This window comes from Equus quagga, chromosome 5 (assembly GCF_021613505.1).
Source record: "Equus quagga isolate Etosha38 chromosome 5, UCLA_HA_Equagga_1.0, whole genome shotgun sequence".
Lineage (NCBI taxonomy): Eukaryota > Metazoa > Chordata > Mammalia > Perissodactyla > Equidae > Equus > Equus quagga.
Window position 1 is genome coordinate 21,811,150 of NC_060271.1, and position 21,489 is coordinate 21,832,638.

The 21,489-nt window shown below is 40.3% G+C and overlaps 1 protein-coding gene across 6 annotated transcripts in view; it reads left to right on the forward strand.

Moving 5' to 3' along the window:
* KIAA0319L (KIAA0319 like) overlaps positions 1-21,489 on the forward strand; it is a 90,184-nt gene that overhangs the window by 15,448 nt on the left and 53,247 nt on the right. For all 6 annotated transcript variants that reach the window (XR_006888627.1, XM_046661364.1, XM_046661362.1 and 3 more), the window contains one exon: positions 14,361-14,890. Coding sequence is in view for 5 of the 6 variants with exons in the window: in XM_046661364.1 (XP_046517320.1) it covers positions 14,361-14,890 (530 nt within the window). In the remaining variant the exon portion in view is untranslated. The remainder of the gene's footprint in view (positions 1-14,360; positions 14,891-21,489) is intronic.

The window sequence follows — 21,489 nt, forward strand, 5'->3', positions numbered from 1 at the left end:
CTATATTATTTCCTCCCAAGTTTACTGCTATTTTATTTAATTTATGTATTTCTGCTGCAGCCCTCTAAATGACCTTCTGTTTAGAAACAAAACCAGCCAGCAAAAAACAAAACAAAACGAAGAACAACCCTTCCCAAACAACAAAACAGTGCTCTGATTCAAGGTTTGTTGTGTGGGTTTCCAAAGAAGGTTGGTATGGTTATGGTGAATGCAAATAATTTATCAGCCCTGCAGTCAGAGATGGCAATCAAATGTAGGTTCTTAACAATAGCATCTACAAGGGGCCTATACAGGGAATTGCTAGATTCGTGACATCATATCCATATGCTTTTCTCTTTAGAAAAAAAATTTCTGTCTTTCTAGAACGACTTTTATATGCAGGCGCAAGTTTATCTGTTATCATTTGATACCTGTGCTTTTTGAAGTACAAAGACAGTGTTACATAGAGAGGTGTGGGTTCCTTCACGCTGTGGCTTGGAGGCGTGCTCTCCTTGCTGACAGCATTATCCAGAGTCTTTTAGTCATAAGGTGGTGGGAGAAAAAGCAAAGCAGGAGATTCTGAGTATATTATATGCAGCATTGTAACCCCCTAGTTACAGTTTTTTTAAAAAGTACATGGTTTAATCATTTGCCTTCAATCTGTCTTTAAATATTATAAAGCCCTTGATGACTAGATCATTTCTGAGCTGGTGACTCTATGGTAGGAGAGCTATTTTCAGCTACACCAGTGTTTCGATTAATACTCTCACTTATAACCTGGTTGTCAAAATGGCTTTGGACTAAACCTTAACAGATAGGTCTTTTGAAACTTAATAGCAATCGTACCCAATTAATACAAACTTTTGATTAATAAGTACCAGGTAGCAGCTAAAGGCATTACAATTGTGATAGACTGGTTTCCATTTTTTCGCCTAGGTGACCAGACTTTGAGGTGTTTTTTCCTTTTCCTTCTTATCATTGCTCAGGAGGAGGGAAATGGAATGGCTCTAGGTGTCATCAGTGATGGATGGCTATTTGCCTAGGTGAACTGGGAAGCTATTCTCCACCGTTGCTTTGTTCAGAAAGTTCCATCTTATGAAAGCCCATCTTGCCTTTGAGTGAAGTGGAGTGGTCTGAAATGGATAGCTCAGGGAACTGAAATTTGGTTGCTCCTTTTATGAGGAAAGATTGCTTTGTGATTTGAAAGGATTTTTCAGTTTAGTGTTTAAGCAGGAAAGGCTGTTTCCTAGCTGGTTATGTTAGATTTAGTTCTCTCTTCTTAATCCACTTGGCTTTTCTTCAGTTTCTCTTTTTGCTCATCTCTTATCATACCTCCCATTCTAGTGCTCTCCCTAATTTAAGTTGAAAAGCTCTCATTTCTTAGTGAACTGAGAACTTTGTTTTTCTCTCCTGTCTCTCTCCTCCTTTAGCTAAGGAAATTAATAAACATTAAGGATCTGACTCAAATGACTAAAACTCGAGTAATTCCATATCGGAGCTGACATCTTTTGCTAGATTTTGTTAGTTTAAAAAATAACATAAATTTATTTAAATATTGGGTAAACTTTTAAAATTAACAAATAATTCTTTGAAGGCTTATTATGTGCCAATCATTTTGCTGGGCCTACAGATACACAGATACAAGATACAACCCCAGCACTTAGAGAGGACAGAGTATGTGAGGTAGACAAACAAATAGGATCCAGTGACAGAAATACTACAATAGAGGTATATGTAGGATATGCAGAAGAGAGGAATTTTGGGGTGAAGGTTTCATCAAGGAAGACTTTCTGGAATAAGTGGTACCTGAGCTGAAATGAAGTGTAGTAACAACAATAAAAGTAATGGCAGCTAATATTTACTGAGCTTTAACTACAATGCCAGGCATTATGTTAAGTAGTTAAGTACTTTGCATAGCTTATCTTGTTTTATATCTATAATAACCCTGTGAGTTAAGTACTGTTATCATCATTCCAATTTTTACAAATGGAGAAACCCAGAAATTTAAAGACCCACGTTGACTCAACTAGTAAGTTAACTAGATTGAGATTCAAACCCAGGCAGTCTTATTTCAGGGACCAAAGCTTAACAAGACTTGTAAGGTGGGGGCCAGAAGATGAGATGAGAGAGAATAAGGGTATTGATCTTTTATTTATTTATTTATTTATTTATTATTGAGTTAATGATAGGTTACAATCTTGTGAAATTTCAGTTGTACATTATTGTCTGTCAGTCGTGTTGTAGGTGCACCCCTTCACCTTTTGTGCCCATCTCCCACCCCCCCTTTCCCCTGGTAGCCACTAATCTGTTCTCTTTGTCCACAGGTTTAAATTCCTCATATGAGTGGAGTCATACAGAGATTGTCCTTCTCTATCTGGCTTATTTCACTTAACATAATTCCCTCAAGGTCCATCCATGTTGTTGCAAATGGGACGATTTTGTTCTTTTTTACGGCTGAGTAGTATTCCATTGTATATATATATACCACATCTTTTTTATCCAATCGTCTGTTGATGGGCACTTAGGTTGCTTCCACGTCTTGGCTATTGTAAATAATGCTACAATGAACATTGGGGTGCATGGGACTTTTGGAATTGTTGACTTCAAGCTCTTTGGCTAGATACCCAGTAGTGGGATAGCTAGATCGTATGGTAGTTCTATTTTTAATTTTTTGAGGAATCTCCATACTGTTTTCCATAGTGGCTGCACCAGTTTGCATTCCCACCAGCAGTGTATGAGGGTTCCTTTTTCTCCACAACCTCTCCAACATTTGTTACTATTTGTGTTAGTTATTTTTGTCATTTTAATGGGTGTAAGATGATATCTTAGTGTAGTTTTGATTTGCATTTCCCTGATCATCAGCCATGATGAACATCTTTTCATATGCCTATTGGCCATCCGTATGTCTTCTTTGGAGAAATGTCTGTTCATGTCTCCTGCCCATTTTTTGATTGGGTTGTTTAATTTTTTGTTGTTGAGTTGTGTGAGGTCTTTATATATTATGGATATTAAGCCTTTGTCAGATGTATTACTTGCAAATATTTTTTCCCAGTTAGTGGGTTGTTTTTTTGTTTCAATCCTGTTTTCCCTTGCCTTGAAGAAGCTCTTTAGTCTGATGAAGTCCCATTTGTTTATTCTTTCTATTGTTTCCCTTGTCTGAGAAGACATGGTGTCCGAAAAGATCCTTTTAATACTGATGTCAAAGAGTGTACTGCCTACATTTTCTTCTAGAAGCCTTATGGTTTCAGGTCTCAGCTTTAGGTCTCTGATCCATTTTGAGTTTATTTTGGTGAATGGTGAAAAGGAATGGTCAATTTTCATTCTTTTACATGTGGCTTTCCAGTTTTCCCAGCACCATTTGTTGAAAATACTTTCTTTTCTCCATTGTGTGCCCTCAGCTCCTTTGTTGAAGATTAGCTGTCCATAGATGTGTGGTTTTATTTCTGGGCTTTCAATTCCGTTCCATTGATCTGTGCACCTGTTTTTGTACCAGTACCATGCTGTTTTGATTACTGTAGTTTTGTAGTATGTTTTGAAGTCAGGGATAGTGATGCCTCCAGCTGTGTTCTTTTTTCTCAGGACTGCTTTAGCAATTCAAGGTCTTTTGTTGCCCCATATGAATTTTAGGATTCTTTGTTCTATTTCTGTAAAGAATGTCATTGGGATTCTGATTGGGATGGTGTTGAATCTGTAGATTGCTTTAGGTAGTATGACCATTTTAACTATGTTTATTCTTCCAATCCATGTGCATGGAATGTCTTTCCATCTCTTTATGTCGTCATCCATTTCTTTCAGAAAAGCCTTGTAATTTTCATTGTATAGGTCTTTCACTTCCTTAGTTAAATTCACCGCGAGGTATTTTATTCTTTTTGTTGCAATTGTGAATGGTATTGTGTTCTTGAGTTCTTTTTCTGTTAGTTCATTATTAGAGTATAGAAATGCTACTGATTTTTGTAAATTGATTTTATACCCTGCAACTTTGCTGTAGTTGTTGATTACTTCTAAAAGTTTTCCAATGGATTCTTTGCGGTTTTCTATATATAAGATCACGTCCTCTGCAAACAGCGAGAGTTTCTCTTCTTCCCTTCCTATTTGGATTCCTTTTATTCCTTTTTCTTGCCTGATTGCTCTGGCCAGGACCTCCAGTACTATGTTAAATAAGACTGGTGATAGAGGGCATCCTTGTCTCATTCCTGTTCTCAGGGGGATGGTGCTCAGTTTTTGCCCACTGAGTATGATGTTGGCTGTGGGTTTGTCATACATGGCCTTTATTATGTTGAGGTAGTTCCCTTCTATCCCCATGTTGTCCAGAGTTTTTATCATAAATGGCTATTGGATCTTGTCAAATACTTTCTCTGCATCTATTGAGATGATCATGTGGTTTTTATTCCTCAGTTTATTGATGTAGTATATCATGTTGATTGATTTGCGGATGTTGAACCATTCCTGTGTCCTTGGTATGAATCCCACTTGATCATAATGTATGATCCAAGAATAAGGGTATCGATCTTAATTTGGAATTTTCTTTTGGAAACAAATTTTTAACTCAGTTTTCTGAGAGTTCTCTATGAACCTCACCTTGGAGACTGTATGTAGTTTTTCATTAAACCAAGAGTGGTTTTCATAGTTCCTTTAACTAGTAAAGTATAGTAATTCTACCTTAAGTAGGTAGATTAAAAGAACATTTTCCCCCTCTTTTGCCTGTAAATATTGCCCTCCTGTAAGATGTTATGGTACTGTTTTTTTCTTCAGCAACTTGCCACAATCCAGTACGTCTGAGGCTTCTTTCGCGACAGTCTTAGAGGAGAGGACTTACTCTTCTGAGTGTTCTTAACTAGAGAAGTGCTGCAAGTGTCAGGTTTTGTGAGGTCCTGGAAGCTTGTTTTCCATCTAGCCCACACTCAAGAGTTAATGTGAATAGTGGCTGAGAGGTATCTGTTGGGCAGCTGGTTCCATGGGGAGTTTGTCTTTGATCAAAATGGTCTTTGGGAAAAATGGAAACATTACAGTCAAGGGAAATGAGTCATATGGACACAAAGCCTTTTGATTCTTGTTTAGCAGTTAGTTTAGTTTGAGCAAATCACCTACACCATAACATTTAACAAACTGTGTCTTAACAAAGCTAGGCACACAGGAAAGGCAATGGATAGTAATTATTTTCTTTTCAAAGGACTGCTTTTGTGAGGCTGCTGCCACGTTTCAATCCAACCTGTGTGCAGCTGAGGAAAGAAATGGTGGCCCTTTTTGAAAAGGGGAGAGGGCAATGGTTATTACCCTGACTTTTTCCAAACTTCATAATGCCTGATTGTGCCCTTCAGAGGCTTTGGTTACCTCCTCTGCCTTGCTTTGTGAATATTCTAACCCCCGCAGGAGAGAACTGGGGTAGAGAGTAACATGGAACCACTTTTTTATTTGTTTATTAGTGGGTGTGCAGGTGACAGACATGCTGACAGTCAAAAGTAAGGTGGAACGTGCCCCCTGAGGTGGTTTGTTTTCGAACGGTTCCTGTGAGTTGTTTTGGGATTGATGATGTGCCTGCTTGTCTCATTTTCACGTGGTAGCCATCTTGGCTGGGACCCACTGCTTCTGAGAGAAGGCATACTTTTGATGATAGCTGCAGGAAGACAGAAGGTGTGGAGCCATAGTTCAATCTCTGACTTCAGCACCAAATTTAAGGCTTCTGCCTTACTGCTTGACAATAGTTCATTACGGGTATAATTATCAAAGGAAACCTTTGAATGGATTCTTGACCATATTATACAATCATGAGATTTCAAGAAAAGAATTCTGGTTTCAATGAATGTTAAAAGTTAGTGCAAATTTTGCCTATAAAACCTAACCATGTATTATTTTCTACAGAAACTTGGTTCCCCCGCCTGCAAGAGAAGAATTTACCAACTACTCTTTTTTAAAAAATAGTACTGGTGGGACATTCTCTCTACTCCCATTCCCGCCGTCTCAGCCCTTCCACTGGGATACAATTTGATGAATTTGGTTAAAGTGTGAATTCCTAGTGACCTCAACAATATAGTTCCTAAGATAGCGGGCGTTCTGTCTCTGCTTTCTTCTTGGTTGCCAGCCAGCACAGTTTCCAAGTTAGCTGGAGAAGTCAAGCTTGTTACCTGAGATTTAAGAATGCCAGAGGCAACAGCACTGTCTCTAAATATTTCCAGAGTTGTTCATAGCTTTCTAAAAGTATTTGATGAATTTTCTTCTGGCTAATAATTCATATATTCTATAGACTTTTCCACTCTGCTGCTTGGAATCATGAAACCTGGTCTAGATTTTGTGCCAGATTTATTAGAATTCTGTCTTTTAAGAGGTGGTAGTGATAAGTAAGCATTGCTAGCTCCAGAGCCTCCTGTTCTGGGGATCCTCCAGGTAATGCTTGTGGGAGCCCTATATCCTCTACTTTGCCGTGGCTTTAGAAAGCAAAGGATTGGCTCTGCTTCCCTGGTCTCACCCTGGGCAAGCTTTCTACGTGCTCCTACCAAAGTGAGTTCCAGACTTTCCCAAAAGGTTTTCAGTCTAATGTTCTACCAACTGTAAGCCCTTTTTTGTAAGGATTTAGTATTGCTTTTGCTTAGGCCCTGGGAGCAGAGCCAGGCTATGGCGGCGTGGGCAGGAGAGGAACTGATCTAAAATTGGAGCTTATTTTCATCTTACCTTTTATCCAAGTTACTTCTAGAATCCAATATTGACTCTACCAATGCTTCCCTGCTTCCTCCTCTGATGAACTCTTTTCCCAAGAGTAACAACAATGAAAATTGAATCTAAGAGAGGTTAAATTACTTTTCAAAGTTTGGATTACTAGTAAATGGTGGACCTAGAGCTGAAACTGCAACCCATATCTTTTAACCATTCAAAATGGTTAACCATCTTTTAACCATCTAAGAGGAAGAACTGTGATCCACTGAATGGATGAAAAAGACCTGTTTCCCCCCCATATTTTAAATTATTGAACACGTAATGGAGCAACATTAAATAGCATTTAATAAAATAAAATAACTCAGTTAAAATTCCACTAACTAAACATTTCAACTGATAAGTCAGCCTCCTCCCCTTATTGGGAACTATTAAGATTAATTCTCTTAGCAATGCTGTAGCCAGCTAACCTCCCCCAGATCTCACATTTCTTTTATTCCTGGTCACTGTCAAAGATATAAGTGCTTCTGATCATCTATCCTCTCCCAGGCTCTATTCCTGTGAGCTAAGACAAAGGATCAGATTGTCAGATAATACTCACATGAATCAGAGATCTTACCCATTACTAAGCTTTAGTAATAATTTTAAGAATATAGCAATCAAGAGGTACAATGAAGCAGGGAAGATTTGGAACATCCTGTATGAACCCCCAGATTGTTCCTTCCCTCATTGAACATGTTCTCTGCAGCGCAGAGTAATGGATGAGATCTCTAACTGAGGCTTCCCAGTCACCTCACAAAGCAGGGGGAATGTTTGGGTTATGAAACATTTCTCTTTCATACTACCAGAGAGTTGTGTAGCTTTTGTGATATTCTTCAGGGAGCCATGGAAGCAGAAGAAGGCCTTTGCAGGACAAACCAGTCTTGAAGCTTTCCCCCCTGCTTTTAAAAATTTTTTTGTGAGGAAGATTGGCCTTGAGCTAACATCTGTCACCAATCTTCCTCTTTTTGCTTGAGGAATATTGTCCCTGAGCTAACATTCCTGCCAATCTTCCCTATTCTGTACGTGGGACGCTGCCACAGCGTGGCTTGATGAGTAGTATGTAGGTCCACGCCTGGGATCCAAACCCTCGAATCCTAGGCTGCTGAAGCGGAGTGCCCGAACTTAACTACTACACCACAGGGCTGGCCCCTCACTCCTGCTCTTATCTCCTCCTCTTTCAAAGATCTGGATTTTACCAGAGGTGCTAGCAACAACCAGAGAATTAGAATTTTTTTTGCTATCTTCCTTTCTTCTTTGTAATCCCCATAAATCCCCTTGACCATTTCTTCTGAGTCCAAATCTGTTTACCCAAAATTCCATTGGTAAAACGTCTCTGTGACTTGCCTTAAAGCTTTCACCATTTTGTACCAAGGATGGATAGGCAGCCATCCTGTCATCAGTTCCTCATCATTTCCATTCTCTCCTTTTTTCTTGCTATAAAGTGCCTTAACCATTATCATTTGTGTGAGTCTGATTTGACATTCCTGTATAACTTTGTGCTTTTCAACTCACTCGCACTTATCACCCCTCTTTCCCAACTTTTTAACTGTGACAAGAATTCATTGAGTTATTAAACCTTCTCTATACTCAAACTTGTTAGTCAAGACATTAGATAGAGAGAATGTTCTGAGACCTGGCTTTCTCTTGGAGAAAGACAGTGTTTTCCCTCTAGCCTGCAGGCAATGGTTGCTCATTCTTCCATATCCCATGTACCTCTCTCTGAGTTTGGAGGTGGAGCTGATGTCCTTATCACTCCTCACTGTCACTTCTTGAACATTACTCCTCCACTTTCATGTAAAAGCTTCGCTCTTTGAGATTTATACCACTTCCTACCCCTAATCATTACTCATCTACCAACCATCATTCACCCCCCCACCTCACTTATCGTGGCATTTGGGCCTCATCTCTTTTCGACGTACTATCATCAGCCTGGTTGCCTTCAGTATGACCCACCTGATACCTGGCCACCTGGTTTCCTGACAGTTCATCTGTTCATTCATTCTTTCAGTACTTTATTCATGCATATGCATACATGCATTTATTTGTGCATTCATTCATAAAAGATTTTTTGAGGGGCTGGCCTGGTAGCATAGCAGTTAAGTTCATGCACTCCACTTCGGCTGCCTGGGGTTCGCTGGTTCGGATCCTGGGCATGGACTTACACACTGCTTATCAAGCCATGCTGTGGCAGGCATCCCACATATAAAATAGAAGAAGATGGGCATGGATGTTAGCTCAGGGCCAATCTTCCTCAGCAAAAGGAGGAAGATTGGCAGCGGATGTTAGCTCAGGACTAATCTTCCTCAAAAAAAAATTTTTTTTATGCCAGAATTGGAGATACAGTAGTGAGAAGGAAAAAAACACCCCAGACATAGTCCTGTCATACTGGAACTTACAGTATAGTGGGGGGAAAAGACATTGAATAGATGATCACACAAAGAAATGTAACTTTATAAGTGCTGTAATTGCTTTGAAGGAAAGGGGCAACAGAGCCCAGAGAGTGTGCAATTAGAGAGACGTGATTTAGCATGGAGGCTTCTCTGAGGAAATGATGTTTTAACTGAACCTTCATATATGGAGTTAACTGGATAAAGAAGGGAGGCAAGAGAGTTGCAATAGGTTGGGCAGCATGTACAAAGTCCAGTTAGGGGAGAGAGCATGGTCCATTTGAGGAGTGAAAGAAGGCTGGTGGGTTGGAATATAATGAAGGAGGAAGAACATGATCCAAGGTGGGCCAGAAAGGTAGGCAGGGTCCAGATCATACAAGATCGTTTTAGGTTATGTTAAGGATTTTGGTCTTCATTCTAAGAGCCTTGGGAAGCCATTGAAAATTTTATTTAAATTTTTAAAGTTTATTTTTCAAAAGATAAAAAGATAATACATGTACATTGTACAAATTCAAAAGGTATAAAGGGTATTTAGTGAACAAACAAGTCTCTTACTTCAGTCTCTTAGCCACCTAGTTTCCCCTCCTAAATGCAACCATGCCAATTTCTTGAATATGCTTCCCCAAACAGTCTGTGCATATGTATACATAAACATATTTCCACCCCCCCGCCCCCACACACACACAAATTGTAGAAACTATACACACTGCTCTGCCTCTTTCTTTTTCCATGTCATGTATCCTGGATATCATTCCACATCAGGACTATACAGAGTGACCTTATTCATCCCAACAACTCTGTAGGTCTTCCTTAATTCATTTAACAAGTTCTCTATTGAGGGATGTGTAAGTTATTTCCAATAGTTTTTTATTTCAAATAACATACGGTGAATATCATTGATATCATGCCACATATGTGATAATATGTCTGTTCAATAAATTCCAAATTTAGCTACCTTTATTCTAGAAAGGCTGAAGGAAAGACCTCAGAGCTCTTATATTAGTTTGCAGTCCTACATTTATTGTCTGTTTAATCTCTGTCTCCCTCATCTAATTTATAAGCTCCATCAAAGTAATGCCTAGTGTGAAACAAATGCTCAGTAGTATTTGTCGAATAGGTGAATGAATAAGGAGATAAGGGTAATAGCCAGGTGGGAAGAAAGGGTGCCTTTTTATATCAGACAGAAATAATTTGCATCTCTATAAAGATCAAAATCATCTGCAACTTGTCAATAAGTTAACATCTAAATTTACGCTCTAATTATAGTTAATAGTAACTCAAACAAAAGTACGTTCTCTTAGACCAAGGGTTGGCAAACTTTCTTAAAGGGCTAGATAGTGAATGTCTTAGGTTTTGCCGGTCTCAGGAACTCCGTTGCAGCTGCTTAACTCCGCCGTTGTAGCGCAAACGCAGCCGTAGACAATACATAAACAAATGAGTGTGACTATGTTCTGGAAAACTTCTATTTTCAAGAAAGCTGTAAATAACTTTTGGAGTTGGCCCTAGGGCCATAGTTTGCCGCCTGTGGCTTACTGAATCAGTAGTGATATCCCTTCTTTCATTCCTGATATTGTTAATTTGTGACTTCTCTGTTTTTTTCTGTCATCAATCTGACTAGAGCTTTGTCAGTTTTATTGATCTTTCAAACAACCAGATTTTGGTTTCATTGGTTTTCTTTATTGTTTTTTGTTTGTTTTCTGTTTCATTGGTCACCCTTGTCTTTATTTTTTCCTTTCTCTACTTATTTTGGATATAATGTACTCTTCTTTTTCTAGCGTTTATGATGAAAGCATAGGTCATAGATTTTTTTTTATGTTAAAAGTTTGGCCTTTATTTTTCCAGATCTTTTTGAATGCATATAATATATATGTACAAACAAAAAAGCTTCATTTAAAAAATAAAACAAGACCATAATATGTAGATTTTCTGCTGCTTGCTTTTTTAACTTAACGAAGTATCACGAGGAGATTCCTATGTCTGTACATGGAACTCTGCCTCCTTGTTTTCAGTTGCTACATAGTATTCTAGAGTAACTATTTTTGTATTGATAGACATTTATGTTCTTCATATATTTCAGCAGTACATACTATTCTAAATGAAATCCTCACAAGTGAGAAGTTCCCCAAGATAGAGGTGCACAGAATATTTTTGTTAAATGTGTGATTTATTGAATGTCAAAGAATAAACTGCTTCTGTATGATTTACTGCACTAACTACATTTGATGACCCTTTCTTTGTTATGAATTTTCTTATGTTGTTTAAGGGCTGAACTTTGGGGAAAAAGTCTTCCTACATTCATTACATTCATAAGGTTTTTCTCCAGTATGGATTCTCTGATGTTCAGTAAGGCCTGAGCTGTGCCTGGAGGCTTTCCCACATTTCTTACATGATAGAGTTTTTGTCCAATATGAATTTTCTGTTGTTCGATAAGGACTGAGCTCTTCCTAAAGGCTTTCCTACAGTCATTACACCAATGGGGTTTATATCCACTATGAGTTTGATGATGTCCAGCAAAGGATGTATACCTGAAAGATTTTCTACATTTACTACAATGATAGGGTTTCTCTCCTGTGTGTATTCTTTGACAGCTAATAAGAGTCGAGCTCTTCCTAAAGTCTTTTCCACATTCATTATACCAATATGTGTGTATGGATTTTCTGATGTTCCAACACAGTCGAGTTATCTCTGAAAGCCTTCTCATATTCATTACGTTTAAAAGGCTTTTGTCCCCTATGTGTTCTCTCATGATGAGTAAGGGTTGCCTACTGAGCAAAGACTTTCCCACAGTCTTTACATTTGTAGGGTTTCTGACCAGCGTGAATTCTCTGATGACTTAAAAGGATAGAATTCTTTCTGAAAGCTTTTCCAAGTTTGTTGCATTTCTGGGGTTTCTCTCCAGAATGAATTATCTAATGATTAATAATTGAGTGCGTCTTGAGGAATTTCTCACATTCAATACATCTATAAGGTTCCTTGCTTATGTGAATTTTATGATGATTTAAAAGAGATGAGCTGCTCATAAAGGCTATCCGACATTCTTTACATTTATGGAATATCTCACCAGTATGATTTCTCTGGTGACTAGTAAAGGAGGAATTATGTCTGAAGACTTTCCCACATTACGGTACTCTGTGGAGCTCCATCTTCCCAATCAGGGCCTATATCAATCATGATGCTTTTGGTTTGCTCTTACAGAGCAGATCCTTCAGAAGTATTTTGCTTTAGGGCTGACATCTTTGTTTCAAACCAGTACTCCTAGACTGCACACGTAGCTGGTGGAACTTCTTGCACTTTCATCCAGGGCTCTGTCCTTTGCTCCAGCTGGGCAATTAATTTTAGTTTGAAAGAGAGAAGCCCACAGACACCAGATTCCCATAGTTTTCCAGCATCACATCCATATACATGTCCACTGAATAGCATCCAGGTGCCTCCGTTCAATCTGGGTAAAGGCCACAGCCACACCCCAAAATGTCAGTGATCCCTGGAATCTAGGCTGTTGGTAGTCTTGGAGCCATCTGTTTCCTAAACTGTCCTCTCAGGCAAGGGCAGAGAATCCCGCATAAGCCAATAGTTCTGAAGGCTAGAAGTCCAATGTCCAGGTTTTGGCAGGGGTGGTTCCTTCTGAGACCCTGGGTAGAATCCTAACTTGACTCTTCCTAGCTTCTGATAGTCACTGTCAGTTCTTGGCATTCCTTGGCTTGCAGCTGTATCACTCCAATCTCTGCCTCTGCCATCACATGGCATTCTCCCTGTATGTCTCTCTAGATCATTGATTTTAGACTTTTCTTCTTTTCTAAAATAAGCATTTAAAGCTATAAATGTCCCTCTAAACATTGCTTTAACTGCACCCCACAAATTTTAATATGTTGTGTTCTCATTTTTGTTCCGTTCAAAATACTTTCTAATTTCCCTTGTGTGTTGACCTCTAAGACTGAAGGGGATCATTGTCCAGATGTCTGGAGCTCTTTCTCTGTGTAGCTTTCTCCTTTTTGGTAGTTTGTTCCAAAATTCTAGCTATCACAGTCACCCTGAATTCTCTTTCCTCAATTCAGCAAAACTGCACTGTTCTGCTTGGTTCTCCCTCCTTGTCCTACTTTCCTATGTTAAATATGAGAGAATTCTGAGAAGAATGATGGAAAGTTGCCATAAAAGTAACTGACAGTAGTTACTGATGTAACAATTTATTAATTTCAACAAAGTCTGTACACTCAAGTAGCTGTTTCTAAGATTCATACCGTTGGTTACTGTCTGGGAAGGAGGATGAGGAAATGAGGGTATTTTTGTAGCTCTTGTTGGCTTCATTTTTTTCAGTTACTATTTCTTCATCTATTCTTAGGAAAGTTCTGTTTCTTCTGGCATTTTAAATTGCCTTGACTGGTGTTAGATTGGTGCCAGTGTATCTCTTTTCTTTTAAGTAACATTGGCAGATTGGCTTCCATAGTGCTTGCTCAACTCAATATCAATAATCCAGAGCCTGCCCTAATCTCCTATCTCTCAGTTGCCCGGGGTCCACATTTAGTCTGTTGGACATATGGTAAGTGTTTCCTGGGAATCAGGTTGGCTTTGGCTGTTTATCAGGTTGTTGCTTTAGTTAGTCATGGCCCTTTTCCAGTTATGTGTACATGCAGACATAATTATCCATCTCTTCAGTGCTTTGCTTCTACTGCATATTTTGTATATGTTATTCTAAAATATATTTTGTGTTATAGCCCGAGATCCTGGGCTAGGGTGAAGAAAGAGGCACCTCGGGCACAAAATTTAAGGAGGCACTCACTCTCAAGGTTGGGTGAGCCAGCCCTGCACTTACATGACTCTGAGAGTGAACGCTTCCTCAGTTTATATTGCTGCCAGTTCAGTGGGGAAAATATTCCAGCTTGTTCAGCAACCTGCTCTGCTGTTCCCATAGTCCTCACACTGGCCCTGAGAAATACCTTGGAGGTGAGTAGGAAGTCGAATAGCAGGACTTTCCCCAGCCCCCTCATCCTTCCGTATGCTTCCACCGGAATAGCTCCTTTGTTTTCCTTTTTTTCTGTTTCATGTACTGGAGTTCTGTGTAAAAGGTCTCTGTAGAAGGGACTCATTGAGAAGGGGAACCACTGATGAACTGGAGTAGTACTTCCACATGCTAAAATATCCTGAGCCGAAAAATATTCTTTTCCTTCTTCTGTTCCACTTACTAGACAGGTTTCCCACTCTCTTAAAAACCAGTCTTCAAAATAGCCTCAAACGTTGGTGTTTAGCACTCTTTACAAAGCAGTACTCTCTGTTTTTATTTCATCTTAACATGTTTTCATTCTTTGTTTTTAGATGCCAGTGAAAGCAGGTGCCAGCAGGCGAAGACACAATTTGGAGTTGGCCTGAGATCTGGGGGAGAAATTCACCTCCAGCTTCTTGAAGGAACCCCCTCCCTCCAATCGTGTTGGGCTGCCTGCTGCCAGGACTCTGCCTGCCATGCCTTTTGGTGGTTAGAAGGGATGTGCATGCAGGCAGACTGCAGCAGGCCCCAGAGCTGCCGGGCTTTTAGGACAGACTCTTCCAATTCCCTGCTGGTGTTTTTAAAAAAACCCCAAACTGAAGATGATTTGGGCTTTCCACATGAAGATGGTGTACCACATATTCTGGGGCTAGATTGGAGCAGGGCATCTTGGAGGAGACAGAACCCACACAGAGCTACACTCAGACCTGCTGTATCTTCCAGTAACCAGCAAAGCTTAATCAGGAAGCTTCTGAAGAGAAGTAGTCCCAGGGAAGAAGTAGTTACACCGTTAGTGACACAGCATTCTGAAATGAATGACTCCAAGGAACTAGATGATAGGAATACCAATGGCTCTACAGAGGTAAGCAAATTATGAATAAGGAGCAGAGAAACTGTTAAATCTGCTCTCACATTTGGCACATGTGAGCAATGAAACTGATGCTTGGGGGCAGCACTCATAGACTGAGGAGTGTATGCAAAAAGCTGCCACGTGTCATCTTCATGGGTACTGCCCAGACGTACAAGGGTAACTTGACCTTAGAGGTGTTCACTCCATGCAAGTCTGACCTTTGTTTTGGTGAAAACAGAAAGCTGTTCATTATCTAGTCTAAGCTGGTTTTTGGCTACAGGTAAGTGCAATTGTGTGGGTGTTAGTCTCCACCAACGATTCTGCAGTGTTTTCTGCCAGATTGCAAAACACTTGATTGATGTGGTTGCAGTCAAGTTCTCCTCCTCCTCCCCCATCTCTTGCCTGTAAACACATTCCTTATGAGATAGTTTCTATTCCAGACTGTAGTAACCATGTCTGGAACCACAGATTAAGACCTGACCTGCCAGGCTGGGTAGCCGGATGTGGCCATTAGCCAAGCGCTCTCTGGGGTGAATTCTCACCAAGCTTTGTATGCCAAGGGAGATGCCAGCAATAGAGTTTATTCTGCTTATTATGTGTCTTCCTTGTTGATTTTCCTGGGCAAATGATTAAAAGGAATGACTCACTCTATGCTCAGTCTCTCTTGATTGCTGTGACTTATTTTTGTATTTCTTTTGTTCTAGTTGTCTCTATCAAGTTGAAGCCAGAGTGGGGAGGCTACGACATGCCAGGCACTGTGTGTGCTAATCGTTGTACTATGTGATTTTGTTTAATTTTCATAGCAATATTTCCACATAGGTATTATTAGCCCCATTTTACTAGTGAGGAAACTGAGGCCCAAAGAGGTTAAACGGTTTGCTCATGCAGTTAATTCAAACCTAGAATTGGAACCCAGATTTAATATTAAGAAGAAATCTTTTAGTGCAGTATTAGAGATACGGTCTTAGGTTTAATATGCCCCAAAACATTTATGGACACCTATTATCATTGTCAGGTACTTTTCTAAGCACTAGAGATACAAAGATGAACAAGAGAGAAGAGATCCGTGCCCTCAGGGAGTTTATAGTCTAGATTCAGACATGAACATAGGTATTTACAGTAGTGTATATTTATTGCACTAGGAGATTTGTGTAGACAACACAGTAGGAATACAAAAGAGAAAGTGATCCACTTAGGCAGGCAGGTGGTGTGTATGTGCAGGGAAGACTTTACAGCGATGTGTAGCTTGTTTCTTGAAGGATGTGTAGGATTTCACTACAGGGTTAAAGGTAATACAGAACATTCTGGACAGAGGCATAGTGTATGCAAAGGCTCAGTCAGTCAGCAGATATTTATTGCACGTTTACTATGTGCAAGTTACTACACTAAGCTAGGCACTGGAATATTATAGTAAATAAGATAAACATTATTTCTGCCCTAACAGAGCTTACACTCTGGCAAGAAAAACAGACGTTACATTTATAATAAATCATTATAAGTTTGGTGCAGGTTATGAGAGGATAAGTGCAGAGAGCTGTAAGAGTATCTAACAGGCACCTAGTCAAGACTAAGGGTAAAATTAGACTACCCCAAGTAAGGAAAGTTGAAGCTGAGACTTGAAGCAGAAGTAGCAGTTAGGAAAAGAAACAAGCAAAGAGTATTTCAGGCAGAGAGAGTAATGGTTTCAAAGCTTGTTAGGTGCCCTAGAGCATGGCAAGATCAAGCAGTTGAGAGAGACTTGTCTTGTTTGGTAAACCAAGCAAGAGAGCTAGTGAAAGAAGAGGCTTGAGAGGTGTGCAGAGCCTGAGGCCTTCTTAAAATATTGGTCTTTATATTAAGCAGGGAATGATATGATCAGCTGTGTTGCTGTGTGGTGAATATACTGGAGAAGGGCAAGGATGTACACGGAGCAATCAAATAAGAGGCACTTCAGGCAAGGGAACCATTGCACTGAAGAAGGGGGTTGAAGATCCAGGAAAGAAGATAAGCAACAAATAATCCTTTAGAGCTGTGGTTCTCAGACTTTAACACGCATCAGAATCAGCTGGAGGCCTTGTTAAAAATAGAGTGCTGGGCCCCAAGTCCAGAGTTTTTGATTCAGTAGGTCTAGAGTGGGGCCTGAGAATTTGCATTTGTAACAAACTCCTGGAGAGTCCTGATGCTGCTGGTCTGGGAGCACTTTGTGAACCCCTGCGTTATAGGTCAGGTGGAGTCCAGAGCACGGAGCACAAGATTACCCTTAAGCAGGAGGAGAGACCACTCCTTCATTGTGATAGAAAGGAAGAAATGGGTGGATATAGGTGTAGCCAAGGTGGATTTTTAGGTTTGGTAGAAGGAAGTTGTGGTGTTCTAATCTCATTCCTGTTTTTTTCTGAAGTGGGATAGATCATTTACAGAGCAGAGAAGCAGAGGTAGGTAGAGTGGGGATAGGTGGGTAGTAGGGAGGAAAATCAGAGGTTTGGAGAGAATGTTAAAGGTCTGAAACGGCCATTGTGGAGGGTAGGAGAAAGCAAACTAGGTGATGAAATAGAAAGATTGCTGGGTAGCATTGAAGATGGAGACCATGAATTTATGAGTGGTACTGATCTTTATAGTTGTAAGATTCTCCTCAGTAGCTCTCAGCCACCTGTCAAGAAAAGGCTGATAGTTTGATTCATCTAAGATTGGGACTTTGCCAATCTTTTATAGAAGGAAAGTGGGGCATGGAAATTAAGGTTGTTGTCAAGAAAGTGGATGAAAGAGAGAGCATAAGAGGAAAGGAAAAGAGGCAAAGATGGGAGGGGCTGACAGAGATACGATCGAGGAGTTTGGCATTCAGAGGTTTCAATGATGAGAAGCAGATAGAAGGGCAGAGGTAAATGTGAGTCCTGGAAGGACAGGAGATGGTAGTCAGAGTATGGGATATTTGAATTTCAGATGTTGGAAGTGGAGAAGTTCTGGTGATTGCAGGATCTAGGGTGTACCTGTGGAAAAGAGTTGCTGGGGTAGAGTGGAGAAGAAATTTATTGGCAACAAGGAGCTCAAAGAACGTATTGAGTTATCCCTGTAGACATTGAGATAGACTTTAATAATGATGATGACGGTGACAGCAGCAATAGCTAATGTTTACTGAGTGAGCACTTACTATGTGCTAGGTACCATTCTGAATCCTTGATGTGTATTAACTTTTAATCCATACAACAAATCCTATGAAGTACTATTACCACCTCTATTTTATAAACGAGGAAACTCAGGAAAAGAAAGATTAAGGAACATGGCCAAGGCAACATAGCTAGTATATAGTAGTACCAAGTCTTGAACCCAGAAAGTCTGATTCTATCCAGTGTTTGTCCTCTTAATCCTCTTACTCTTTAGGCAAGGACTTGGAGTAAAGAGGAATTTTGAGAGCCAGACATCAAAGCCATCAGCTAAGTAGGAGGAGTATTGAGTAAGTTGGGAGATGACAGCTCTCATAAGGACTGAAGTGTAGTACAGCAAGATGGCAAAGGAGAAGAGGTTTTCACAAAGAAGAGTAACTGTTTACAAAGGGTTTTGGGAAGGGGAGCAAATAAAATAGCAACCCACCTTCAATCCTGAAGTATGGGGGAATAAGTAGCCATCGTACTGCAAGGATACGTGGGAAACAGTATCCTCAGGGGAGGGCAGGCTTGCAGTTAAGAATAGGTGATCAGGGACCACTCTATGGGCATGTGACCCGTGCAGTTGTACAAGTCCCCACACTTAGAAAGGCGCTGGTTAACGCTCGGCTGTCATTGTCTTGAAATTCTTAGTAATTTTTTAACAAGGGACTCTGCATTTTCGTTTTGCACCAGACCTTGCAAATTATGTAGCCTGTCCTACAGAAGGTATAGGGAACAAAAGATGAAATGACTGAGCGTATAGGTGACTTTTTGATCATGAAGTAGAAATTCCAGACAGTTCGGTGGAATGTTTGAGAGAAAGAAAAGGAGGTTGGGTCTCACAGGAGAGGAAGTGTATATAGATCACTATAGGGGTAACAGTTGTAGTGTGGTAAATGTTAAACAACTGGTTTTCCCCCAGAAAACAAAAACAAGCCTTGACTTACAGACTTTGCCAATTTCCATGGTGTAAATACCACCATGACCAATTTCAAACTACCAGCATGAAGTCACTGAACACAGAGTTGGGGGAGAGAGGCATTGTCAGCTCATATGAGCTGGCTCTGGCACACTACAGGATAATTATGATCAATAAAATTAGACACAGACCAGTAAGATTAGAAATATGGTAGATTTAGGCAGTCTCCTGGAAGATGGTGAAAATTCGAACTTGACCCTTATAGAATTAAGGTATACGCTGGAAGGAAGATCCTGAGGTTGTATGGCTGGGGAGTTCTTTTCCTTCTTGTTTAGCAGCAGTGGGCAGTGGCAATAAATTGCTGCCAGTGAACAGGATCTCAAGCTTTATGGTCTAACATGAAGAGTGGGTAGACATGGGGGGAGGAATTTTGAACTTGGACTATGAGCCCCAAGAGTGAGAGTGGGCCTTTGTGCAGTGTTCCACAGAGGCATTACATAGTTTGGCATCGCATGTTGAGAACTGCAAGCATTGCTAAAGAACGGGGCAAAGTGAAGTCTTCAGATCCAGACAAGTTATATTTGACCTTATATGCCATGCTTAGGAGCTTGATAGTTATCCTGAAGGCCATGGATAGCTCTGGAAGGGTGGTGGGATCACCTTGTGCATTCAGAATAAACTGGTAGGTATTTCTTTTAGGAGAAGACTTGGAGTTCAAGCTTCTGCTTAATGCACTAGGGAAAGGAAGAGAAATGTATACACTGCTGATCTTCTCCTCCTAATTGGGGATGACTGGCTAGCAGCACTAGTTTCTAGTTTGTGCTCTTTTCACTAAGGTAGGTCAAGCAACTCTGCATCCAAAGTGGGAAGAAATTATATCATAAATTCCTTTTGTCTTGCCTGAAATGCCTGTAGAGCTGCAAAGGCATTGGCTTGTCAGTAGCATTTTTCATTCTTTTGGAAACATACATATATTGTATCCAAGAGCAGGTATTGTAGACCTTTTGCAATTCCAAACATGGATAGGAGTGTCACCAGTTTATTCCCCTTTCTCAACTTAAGGAAGAAGTTTGTACTGCTTGGTTTGTGTAATGCATCCTTTCTATGCCGTGAACCTCTGAATTGTTGGCAGGAGGAGCATGAAGGGTTGTTGATTGGGTCCTGGAATGTTTGCAGTACAAGCAGTTCAGCCACTGGCAGTTAATTGCTGCCAGTCCTGCTTTGTGAAAGGAGAAGGAGTGTTCTCTTTGAGCCCAGGAAATGAAGGTCCAAATAGGTATCCCCACATGTAAGGTTTGACTTCAGGAAAACTGAAGTGCTCCTGTTTCTGCCATCACCATGTCCCCCTTTCCAGTCAATAATCACAGCATTTCAACCCCTACAAGCCAGTGGTTATCTGTGGAACAAATGACTGAGAGGATAAGTGAGCCAAGCCCTTGGACACCTCTCTGCTGCCTTTTTTCACCAAGGAAAACGCTTGTGCTGGCTCTACATAAGGCCGGAGCTTACCTCTTACCAGAGGATAAAGGCGTGGGATGTGGGCAGTAACAGAGAAGAGCCTTGCATAACCAAGCACAGAACCAAGCACTTCTGTTTCTCTTCATCTGGATTTTTGTTTTGTTTTGGTTTTGTTTTCAGATTTTTTTGCTTGGTTGCTTGCTTTTGGGTTTTGCTTTTAAATCTTTCCTTTAATCTTTTAGGCTTGTGAGATTTTTGCCTCGGGTTCCTTTATTCTTCTGGCTATTATTTTCTGACAAGTTTGGAATCCTTCAGGGCCTTGTTTTCCCTAGACTGTCATTCTCAGTTATCTGAGCAGCAGACATGGAAAATTTTTTAGCCCCAGGCCCCCTTCCAGCCCTCTGACCTGGGTAATATGTGTGGGTTTCTCACCCCTCAGTGTTCTAGGCCCTTCCAGTGCTGTCTGTGTACATATGTGTTCACTGAGCACTCCCCCGAACCCCACCCCCCTACCACCTCCCCCCCACCGCCATTCTGATTTTACCTGAGTGGCTGATTGTGTCCAGAGAAAAACTGGGCAGCCTATTTCCTTGTGTGTGAGTGTGCAGAAATCCCTACTATTGTACTTTTCCCTTTTCAGAAGTATTAGTGCCTGAACCATAATACTTTTTCCTTATTTTATTTTCACCATAACACTTTTTGCTTATTTTTTTTTTCACCATAACTGCTCATTTTCTTCTCTAATCTCCTAAGAATCCTGGTTCTTTTATCTTCTTGTCTGGTTTTTATTCTGTGAAATGAATTTGAAGATGTGTTTATTGGCTACTTTGTAAGTTAATTTATGAAATGAGGTGATGAGGGTTTTGGTGTGAATCCTTTAACAGGTCCTTGCTAATTGACAGAACTTGAACCGTGGGAAAAATGTCTCAAAAACAGCCATCTCTTAGTTCTAACACTCCTGTCATCCCTCCCCCTTTCTCCCTTCGTTGGTGGTCTTAGTTTCTCCAAGGAGACTCTGAGAAGACATAACTTTGTAACTGACTGCAGAGATAAACCCTGCCGTGTTCTCCAACGTCAGCTTTAGTTGCTGAGAAGCGCTTTGGGATGTGTCTTTA